The 10,198-nt window shown below is 51.3% G+C and overlaps 2 protein-coding genes across 2 annotated transcripts in view; one reads left to right on the top strand and one right to left on the bottom strand.

Moving 5' to 3' along the window:
- The window catches only part of LOC114064789 (E3 ubiquitin-protein ligase RBBP6-like), a gene marked incomplete at its 3' end in the record, with an annotated part of 6,318 nt that extends 4,042 nt beyond the window's left edge, over nucleotides 1-2,276 (bottom strand). Inside the window, exons 1-3 of the mRNA XM_027898134.1 lie at nucleotides 2,105-2,276; nucleotides 1,027-1,126; nucleotides 26-62 (exon numbers count right to left, since the gene is read on the bottom strand). Of these exons, the coding sequence (XP_027753935.1) occupies nucleotides 26-62; nucleotides 1,027-1,126; nucleotides 2,105-2,270 (303 nt within the window). The remainder of the gene's footprint in view (nucleotides 1-25; nucleotides 63-1,026; nucleotides 1,127-2,104) is intronic.
- A 3,279-nt stretch (nucleotides 2,277-5,555) lies between these two features.
- The window catches only part of LOC114064779 (SUN domain-containing protein 5-like), a 6,151-nt gene continuing 1,508 nt past the window's right edge, over nucleotides 5,556-10,198 (top strand). The window contains exons 1-10 of the mRNA XM_027898116.1: nucleotides 5,556-5,719; nucleotides 6,105-6,172; nucleotides 6,401-6,485; nucleotides 6,917-6,981; nucleotides 7,538-7,599; nucleotides 7,735-7,775; nucleotides 8,008-8,059; nucleotides 8,319-8,388; nucleotides 8,782-8,894; nucleotides 9,795-9,962. Coding sequence (XP_027753917.1) covers nucleotides 5,616-5,719; nucleotides 6,105-6,172; nucleotides 6,401-6,485; nucleotides 6,917-6,981; nucleotides 7,538-7,599; nucleotides 7,735-7,775; nucleotides 8,008-8,059; nucleotides 8,319-8,388; nucleotides 8,782-8,894; nucleotides 9,795-9,962 — 828 coding nt within the window. The 5' untranslated portion in view covers nucleotides 5,556-5,615. The remainder of the gene's footprint in view (nucleotides 5,720-6,104; nucleotides 6,173-6,400; nucleotides 6,486-6,916; nucleotides 6,982-7,537; nucleotides 7,600-7,734; nucleotides 7,776-8,007; nucleotides 8,060-8,318; nucleotides 8,389-8,781; nucleotides 8,895-9,794; nucleotides 9,963-10,198) is intronic.

Below are 10,198 nucleotides of genomic sequence, written 5' to 3'. Positions count from 1 at the left end.
GGTGAGAGATTGTGGGTTTACATACTGCTTTGGGTGTTCCCTTCACTGGATTTTTTTGACATCTAGAAGAAGAAAGAAAGGTGGTCAGAATTTAAAGTAAAGCACTTTAAAACAGCCTAAAGCAGGGAAACCAGATCATAAAACCAAAGCCATGTTTCTCAGCACAGCCCTGAGGCTTCTGGAGCCACTGGGCAGAGCCTGAAAGCACTGAAGCAACGACATGCAGGGCCACACAAATTCAGGGGGGAGAGGGTTTTAGTGGGTGTACTAAAACGGAGAATATAATTCCTAAACTGGAGAATATCATTCCTAAACCCCAACAGGTACAAACAGACACAGAAAGATAACCTGTAACGTTTGGTGACATGCTAAATTGCTCATGAATTTCGAGATTGGAAAGAATTAACTATTCCTTCATTGCACTCACACCAAAGCCAGTGCAGTTTAGGGTATGGGTCTTTTTCTCCTGCCTGAAATGAACGTTGTTTTCAGGCAACTAAAAGGAATTAATTGTGGATGAATATCCTTGTTTGCACAGGTCAACAGCTGGCAACCCTTGTTTTTTTATCTACAGAATGGGTGTGAGAATAACTGCCACATCCTGCAGGTACTCCTGCAGGAGGGCTCTGCCTTCCCCAAGTGCAGGAAATAATCAAACACTGATAATCAGACACTTCTGAAAGGGGAACAAACTTTACGCTACAAGGCATACCTGTCTTTGCTATAAAAGCAATAAAAGCATTCACATAGCATAAAGAATCTCCCCATGAAGAGGGAACAGGGTCTGTGACTTGGCTCTCAGCAAAAGCAACCCCAAGAACAAACCCAACAGAACCATCTTAAAAGTCACCATTGGTGCAGTTTGAACCCCGTGTCCCAGCAGACCTAAAAATCTGCTGCCTTTGGGGCAGATACATTAAAATCTACTGCACAGCAACATAAAACAACTGCAGCTTTAACATAGTCTGAATTATTCATTAAAAAAGCTCACACAGAGGTGCCCCTCACAAGGAATCCAATACTCACTTAAGTTCTGCTCTGCTGGCAGCTGTACCTGCTCCAGCCGGGACTCTCCTCACGATCACCGATGAATTCTTCAGAATCAGGGCATTGGCGTCGGTGTATTCTCAAAACAAACACGAGAAAAGACACCCCATGAGAATGGGTATTCATGGGAAGGGATACTGATATCCCTTTAGGGATCTGAAGGCAAAATTTTGGCTGCAACATCGTGCTTTGATTGTCTCAGTGCACAGATGGAACCTTTGAAGAAATCTTCAGGTCTGATAATCAAATGAAAGTAACAAAATCTTTCTATCTCTTTTTTTTTTTTTTTTAAAGTAGTTTGAATGGCAACAGCAAAATGCTCTCAAAGGTCACTGAAGGACAGTTGGTAATTCAGGAAGTTCTTTCCTGCTCTGGCTTGAGTTGCTTTTGCTTCTGCCAGGCTACAAACACAGTAGATCCTTGGGCTTCTCTGGGCAAACCTGTGCCAGGGCCTCACCACCCTCACAGGGAAGAATTCCTTCGCAATATCCCATCTAACTCTGCCCTCTATGAGTTTAAAAAGATTGCCTCTTGTCCTGTTACTACCTGGCTGTATTAACAAGTACCTTTCCCTCTGCCCCTCCTGGCAATCAGTTTAGAAGTGCCAAACTCACCAGATCCCACAGAATCCAAATAAAAACACCAGTTCAAAACATCAACCGTTACTGTAACACATCACTTCATCTAGAAAAAACCCCAGCTGTCCAAACTATTGAAGTAAAGGTGTTTGCCATGACAGAGTAACCTAGAAAACCTCAGATGGGTTTTAATACATTAGTCCTTTTAAAAGACCCCCTCGAGGTACTGGGTGAGTGCTTTGATGTGTCCCCAAAGCCTTCTCTGTGCTGAGATATCCTCCCATATTTCATCATCATTTTACCTCGAAAATTCCCAGAAAACAAAAGAAATTTACAACCAGTGTACGTTGCACATCAATCTCACGTTTGGGTTTGCCACCCTGGGGTCACTTGCACTCCCAGTCTCAGCACGCCCCAGGCTGGACAGGTCCCAGGGTGACTGCGTGGGGGCCACACACGTGCCCCTCATCCCTGGGTACCTTCATTGGTCTGGGCATTGAGGATCTGCAGGTTGCTGTTCGCTGCCTTCAGCCTCTTGCAGGCCATGATGCGGTGCTTGAGTTCACCCAGGGCGATGCTGGGGCCGTTGAAGGTGACCACGTCGGAGCTCAGCATGGAGGAGAACTTGTAGTGGACGTGGGACATGGTCCCACAGCCCAGGTTTGGCCTCTGCTCCCTCTCACACACACATACACAGCCAAGAGTGACCCCTCACTGCGGGGCCTCCGTGTTCCAACAAGGGAGTTTTGGGGCACAACCCACAGGAGAACAGGAGAACACCCCCCAGCCCACTCTGTGACCTCACGTGACCAAGAGTGCCATGGAAAAATCATAGCAGCATGGAATCCCAGAATGGTGTGGGTTAGAAAGGACCTTAAACCCATCCAGTGCCACCCCCTGCCACGGGCAAGGACACCTTCCACTAGCCCAGGTTGCTCCAAGAACCATCCAACCTGGCCTTGGACACTTCCAGGGATGGGGCAGCCACAGCTTCTCTGGGCAACCTGTGCCAGGGCCTGCCCACCCTCGCAGGGAAGCATTTTTTCCTAACATCTAATCTAACCCTGCTCTCTGTGAGTTTAAAACCATTCCCCCCTGTATTTCAAGTCCCTCTCCCGTATTTATAAGCCCCCTTTAGGCACTGGAAGGCCACAAGGAGATCTTCTCTTCTCCAAGTTTAACAGACCCAGCTCTCTCCTGACGTGGCTCCCCTGTGATCTGTCAGGGTGTAAGGCAAGGACAGCTGCAGGTGCAGGTGAAACATGGAATTGTAGCATCTCCCCCTACAGCTGCAGAGCTGAGCGAACAACAGCTTCCCTATGCAACTGTGCAGGATTCCCAGTGCTTCCCTGTTTCTCCAGGAGAAAAAAAACAAAGTCTGGGCAGAAGAGATTTTTAGTGAAGCAAAGGATGAAAAAAAAAAAGGACATTTGCTAGAAAAGCCAATATCTGATAAAGATGCAATTTATTTTTTTTTTCAGGTGAAAGTTGGCTGGAACTGATACCTGCTGGCTTTTGTCTGCTTTGTTCTTCCTCAGTTCCTTCTCTTCTCTGACTGAAAAACTGCAAGGCTGACCAAGCCAGCCAGCCCAATACTATCAGAGTGTGTCATTCCCAAGTAGAGAGGTGTAACCTTCATCTGTAGTAAAAGCTGTTGAGAAAATCATGAATCACCTCCCATTCTGCAAGTCCAATTCTTGACTGTTTTCTCACTCCTGTCGATAGAACCGTAAATTACTTTAAATAGCACTTAAAATTTGTAATTTTTCATACCAGCAAGTTCTTGGTGCCGTTAAGAGAAACTTTGTGCTGAGAAGGCACTAGAGACATATGGCAGTGTTTCCATATATAGATTTTGTCTCCCCTGAGATGGAGTTATGTTGTCATTTGAAAGCTTAGTGGAAGGATTTTTGGTTTTATCATAATCAGCATCAGCCTGCTGCTGCAGCTACAGCATAAGGATTCAAGTTGTTTAAGCACTAAATTGAATTTTCACTTTCCATGTAGCTGTCATTTTTTCCAGTCCTCTTAATTCTTATCTTTAAATAAACAGTTTAAATATTTGCTTACTTGAGGTCAAAACAGTGCTATCTATCCTTGTCCTGTTAAGATAAGCTACTTGTTTGAAAGGCAGAAAGTTGAGATGACCAAGAAAATATTTAGAAGAAGGAGGCCTACAAGAGAGCTGGAGAGGGACTTTGGACAAGGGCCTGGAGTGACTGGACAAGGGGGAATAGCTTTTAGCTGAAAGAGGATAGATTTAGATTGGATGTTGGGAAGAAATCCTTCCCTGTGAGGGTGGGCAGGCCCTGGCACAGGTTGCCCAGAGAAGCTGTGGCTGCCCCATCCCTGGGAATGGTTGGGGTCAGGTTGGATGGGGCTTGGAGCAACCTGGGACAGTGGAAGGTGTCCCTGCCATGGAACGAGATGGGCTTTAAGGTCCCTTCCAACCCAAACCATTCCAGGATTCTAGTCCATGTTCTTCAGCTGGCCAAAGCTGAGGAAGGGGAAGAAGAAAGGGAAGCACAAAAGAGCTGCTGCATAAGCAGGATAAGAGAGGGTAAGAAAGATCTTTACAACGAGGTTCAGAGAGGACCCCCTTGCTTTCTAAACTCTTACAAAACCTCGGTTCAGCCAGGTCTAATCTTAGCCTCAGACTTTGACAATGGTGGTGCCCTGTTTCAGGAGGAAAGTCACTGCTGTGCAGTCCAGCTGCACTTCAGGGACAGCCCAAACTGAGCTTATCCTGAGGGCAATGTTTACAGAGTGAAGTAGCTGGCTGCTAGTAAGTAGGCTAGAGAAGATAAAGGTCTTTGTTTCAGCTCTGTTTTCTTTTGTACTTTGGTTATCTGGTATGTTTGGGCTTTGAAACCACCTTTCAAAATATTTTTTCCAAGGCACCCTCATTTCCTTGTACCTGAGCCAGGAGCTTGTAAGTTCACACCAGGGCACGGGACCTGCTGCTCCTCAGTCAGCCGGATCCAAAGTATGGATGAAGATCAAGTGTATCCCTAAGAGGCACAACAGTGATATTTGCACAACTGCCCTGGGGCCTCAGTTGCCATCTCTGTATGTCACTGCTTGTGTTCCTACCTTTGCAAATTTTTTTTAAATAGGCAAGGGAGTTTTCTTCCGATAATAAAATTCAGTGTTGCCACATGACTGGTTTCCGAGCAGTGGTTGGATTTACTAAGCAGATAGTGACAGACTTGGGTTTCCACCCAAGTTTTTTGCATCCTTTCTTCAGTTATGCAAGATTATGGTGCGTATGTGAGCACATTTTATTGGATAAGCAGGTAGAAACACCAGGTGTGTCTGTTCTAGCTACTGTGGTTGCCCTTGGCAAAGCCTGGTCCTCTCACTTTCTCGCCATGGGTTGATTAGAAGGCCTGAAGCTGTGTGAGGAGCACTCTGAGTTAACTCACTGAGCACCAAGAACCTGTCCTTTACCCACAAAGCTGTAAGAAACCAGGCTTCACACCTTCCAGGGCTTGTGGTTCCTTCACCACAAGGTGGTCAGGCCCCAGCACGGGGCCTCAGGGGCAGCAGGAAGGGTTCATCCTCCCTCCCTGTGCCCACCTGGGGAACGAGCGCCTGGCAGTGCTGAGGCTGAGACACGACAACCCCCAGAGTTCTGACACGTGTGGCCCCGCATTGCCCTCCCAATCCAAACCATTCCGTGATTCCACGATCATCCTGTGATTCCTGGCCCTCTGCGAGCATCATTTGCTTGTTTGTACGTGACTTGCTGGTTAGACGGTGGGCTCAACACCCAAGGCGGCCCCACCAGTGCTGCATCCGGGGGATGGAACCCCCCAATCTCCGTATGGTTGTCGCCCTGGGCACCCCCTTGGTGGCTGCTGTGAGGTCAGAGCTGTGGCACGGGGTGGGGGGGGGGGACAGAACCCACAGCTGCCCCGTGGCCGCTGCCCCAAGCAGAGCCCACCCAAGGGGCTGAGGAGGTGAGAGCTGAGCCGAGATTGCCCGGAGATGGCGAGGAAAAAACCTCCCCAGAGGAGACGTCGTGAGGCCTCCAGACGCTGCCTGGGGTGTGAGGATGAGGTGGCAGAGGTGACTGTGGAGCTGAGAAGCAGGTAAGGGGTCGGCTGCTCCTGCCCCGGGGGTGTGAGGTTGGGGCAGTGGGATGGATGGGGCACAACGAGGTTGGTGGGGCTGGAGCAGCACGGGGGAGATGGCAGATCAGCCCTGTGGTGGGCAGAGCCTTCCTTCTGGGGGGGACTGGCCTAGGCCAAAAGCTCTGTGTGGGGAAGGGAGGGGTTTGGAGACCACCAGCACCCAGGGAAGAGGTGGGGGTGCCACGGTGGGGCAGAGCAGGCTGTGCCCCCTCTCCAAACAGCCACCGAGAGGTGCCTGCCCAGGGGAAGGTTTGGGTCGGGGAGAAGGAAGACACAGCGTGAGAACTGGGCTGTGCTGCTGGAGGGGACTGCTGATACCAGCTTGTTTCTCTTCTCCTGGAAGCAGTGAAGATGCTCCACTCACTGCAGCTCTGGTGACCCTTCATCTGGAAAAGGCCAAAGAAATTGCAAGTAAGCTCCTCACTGACACTTGTTGTGACATCCTCTGGGGTGAGCTGGGAGAGCTGTGCTGTGCCAGAGCTCCAGCCCACTGTCCTTAGTGGCAGGAGGGGTGCAGGATGCTGCACCTTTTACCCCACGGAGGGATGTGTAGGGCCCAGTGCCCACGTCTGGCTCGGCATCCTACAGAAAAAAGACCCCAAGAAACAGGCACAACTTTTCTACGGTTTCTTTGCCCAGGGACGTTCTTGAGGCTGATTTGCCAACTGACAGATGACCTTGTCTTCCTGGGGAGAAATCATCTGAGCCCATACATCCTCAAGGCGTATGTACTGCATGTTTCTGCTGTGGACAAGGGGCAGGATGGGAATGTCTGAGTGCAAGCAGAAGGGAGAACTGATGGTGTTCCTCAGCCAGCAGCCCGGGGCTTTCACCTGAGCCCTGAATCTTGGGTGCTGTTGTGCTGCAGCCACTCTCAGGCAGAGCCAAGAGCAAAGCCCCTTGGCAGTGTCACTGGCACACCAGGGCCAGAGCCCCCAGGTTTGGCTGTGGTAGGACAAACTGCCACGTAGCCTGGCATTTGGGGCAGAGCCAAGTGCCTGCAGGGGAAGGACTTTCCCCAACTCTGGCGAGAGATTGTGCAGGTCTGGGAAAGCTCTGGGAGCAAAGCCAGGCAAGACTTCTGGGCTTCCCTGCTGAGAAGGGGTTTGCCCAAGACTTGGCTCACTGACAGCCCCAGGACTCCCTCTCTTTCAGGCAAAAGATGGTCCAGCAGAAGAAGAGGTTTAAAGTCTATGCCTTGTTGCTCTCAGTGTATCTTGGTGAGTTTTCAGGAGCAAACAGCTGAGAGCAAAGGCCTGGCTGTGCTGGATGCCAGCTCTCCTTTGGGGCCATTATGTGTGGAAGCTCCTGTGGCCCAAGAGCTTCCCAAGCGTGTCCTTGACTGGGACTGACGTTGGGATCACCAGTAAGACTTCCCAGGTGGTCTCATGGCCATGCTACTGTTCTGGCCGCTGGACTGAATGGCTTGCAAGGCTGCAAGAGAAGAGTGTAGGTATTTCCAGGGCTGAGCTGGGGATGCCCAGAGGGATGGGGCTATGCAGGGGGATGGATGCATCCTAGCCCATGCACCCTGGTGCTCCCTGAAGTGAGGGGAAACAGGGAGCAGCTCTGGGGCATGGAGCACACCTGAAGACCAAGCTGTGATGTCTGCTGAAGCCTGGGCTGATAGCCCCAGTCACAGGCACGTCCTCTCTCTGCACCCCACCTTCCACACCCCTCAGCTCACTCCCAGGGCAGCAGGGAGGAGACAACAGGCCCTCAGGGTCTGCTGCCAACCCCTATCCAGTAATGATCTCTTGGTGGTGTGAATTGCAGCTGGTGTTTTCTGTGGGACCTCCCTGCCAGCTTGGACACTGCTGACAAAGGGCCTGATGCAGGTTGGTGAGGGTGGCTGGATAAACCAGAGCGACCCAAAGAAGCAGCAGATTGTGCTGTGCCTTCCTAGGGAAATCTTCCCGGGAAGCCTGGTGGCTCTGGCAGTGGATGTTCTAAGAGAGAGTTTTCCCTTGCAGGAGCTGACAAGTGTATTTCCAGCAGGCCTGAAGACCTTCTGGTAAGAGATGTTTCCTGAACTGGAACTGGGCCTGTACAGAGGTGTTAGCTGACCTTGCTCATTTTCCAAAGGCTCCCGTACTTCCCTCCTGCCTGTGCCTTTTGCTCAGCTTGGGGGGTGGAGGGAAGCACTGGAACAGCAGGGAAAGCACACGTGTGTCTCCTCACTGACTTCAGGTGCTTCACCAAGTGGATGGGCTCCCCTGACAGGATCTGCTTTTCTGTTCCTGCAGGAATTCGGACAAGCTGACTGAAATCCAAAAGTTGCAGCTTCTGCTGGAGGAGGTCAGTCAAAGGAGTGAAGTGACCCTGAATTCTGGGGAAAGAGGCTTGGCTGGGCAGAGCCCCCGAGGTGGCGCTCCTTGGGGTTGTTGGTGGGGTCAGACCGCTGTGGCCACGGGTGCTGTTGCTCAGTCCTCGTGTCTCACAGTCCCTCAGCTCTGTGGGCACAGCTTCCCATGCGTGTCTGACACCCAGCTCTGCCTCTGTGGGTGGCCGTGCTGAACTGCCCACTGGTGTGGTCCTTTCCTGTGTTTGCTCGTAGCTTTCCCAAGAATTGACCAGGATGACTTTGGAATCCTATGTCAAGACTGACTGGGCCCTGAAGAGCTCTGGTAGGGACACAAGCAGCCCGGTCTCCTTGCCCTTGTCTGTGTCCTGTCCTTGTCCTCCACAAGGATGGCTCTGGGGTTGCCCCCCACACATTCCTGTGCTGGTGGCACAGGGATGACAGATGTTCCTGTGCTGAGGGAGGGCCTCTTTTCCCCTCTGCTGCACTTGGAATGGGAATGACTGGGTTGTTCTTTGCTGCTTCCCAGCACTCTCAGGCCTGTGAGAGAAGCAGTCACCAGGCATGTGTCTGCTGTCATTGCCCTGTGCAGCCAGGCATCCCCACTGGTGGGGAAATGAGGACATGGAGATGGCCAGTGGCATCAGAAATGGTGTCTGAGCACCAAGCCCTCTCAGTCTGTAGCCTCCTGCAGCCATCTGCTCTCCCTTCCCTACAGGAGCCACCATTGACACCCAGAGAACTTCCCAGACCTACGACTGCAGAGAGAGTTGGGTCTGCAGGATTTTATATTTCTTCTGGACTGCCAACCCTCCTGATACTATTCTGCAGGTATCTCAGCAGAAATCATCAGTGCCAGTTTCCTTCCTTCCTGTGAAGCTGAGGGACCTTTCTCAGGGGCTGCTCAAGCCACAGTGTAGATCAGATTCCTCAAACTGGAACACAGGGCTGGGCTTGCTGGGGAGGGGAGTGGAGCTGAACTGGGCTGTGCTGCTGCCTGCTGCCCACAGTCCTCAGCCACAGCTGGGTGAAAGGCTTTCTCTCTACCTGCTGACCCTGTGTCATGGTTAATTTTAGCTAAATTTCTTCATGCCATTGTGTGGTTTTGGAAAAGTGCAGGGGGCCACCGCCGTCCCCACACCCCAAGGCAGGGAGCAGGGAGGGTCCTACTAGGAAAAATACTGTGAGAACTTAAAAGAATAAAGATGCTGGCATGGTGGGAACTAGCTTTCTTTGTTTCCTGTGACTGCACCCCCATCTTTTCTGTTATTGTTTGGTTGTTATTTTGTTCCCTCTTTTTAGTAAAATTGTTGTTCATTTCCATGCTCTGCTCGAACGCCTCATAATTTCAAAAAAATTCATAATTTGTGGGGAGGGGTTTTCATTCCATCAGAGGTCCTGCCTCCTGGGACACATTGCCAGTAAACCAAGACCCCCTGTTTGCACACTCACCCCTAAGAACTGCTTTTCATGGGCGGGTGGGGGGAGCAGGGGGGAAGCCCCCCATGGGGACCCTGGGCAGAGGTGTTTCTGCTTGGCCCCGACCAGGATGGTTTCATAATCAGTATTCTCTGTCCTGTCATGCTGATCCCCCTTTGGCTGGCAGGGAAGGCCTGATTTTCAAGCTGAAACAGAGCCCACAGAGATCCCAGCCCCAACGCTTCAAACTACACGGGCGGTTGTGTTGGCCCCGACCTCTCACACGTCATTGCTCTCGCATTCTGGTTGCAGCCAAATGTTTCCCCAGGAAGCTGCTGGGCTTTCAAAGGGCATGAGGGCCAGGTGGTCATCAAGCTGCCAGCACGAGTCCACCTTACTGCCATCACAGTGCAGCACATCACCAAAGACGTCTCTCCGAGTGGCACCGTCATCAGTGCCCCCAAAGACATCGCTGTCTTTGTAAGTCTGCTGGGCACTTCTGCCGGGGTTCTGGGCCTGGGGGGAAGCCAGGACAGGGTCTTGCTTGCTTTTGGGCATCCTCTGAGCTCTGTGCCTGTCACTGCAGTGCCCAAGGGCAGCACTTCAAGGGCTCGAGAGGTTCATCCTTCTTAAGACTTGTTCTGGCTAAGCACCTAAGGGTTCTTGACCAAAATTCAAGGCAGAGCCTGAGCTCTGCCCTAACCAGTGCTAGACTA

Source organism: Empidonax traillii, unplaced genomic scaffold, assembly GCF_003031625.1.
Source record: "Empidonax traillii isolate 1590-97213 ecotype Southwest subspecies unplaced genomic scaffold, ASM303162v1 scaffold579:size954524, whole genome shotgun sequence".
Classification (NCBI taxonomy): domain Eukaryota; kingdom Metazoa; phylum Chordata; class Aves; order Passeriformes; family Tyrannidae; genus Empidonax; species Empidonax traillii.
The sequence above is the reverse complement of the archived record's forward strand: the minus strand, read 5'-3'. Positions and strand labels throughout refer to the sequence as shown.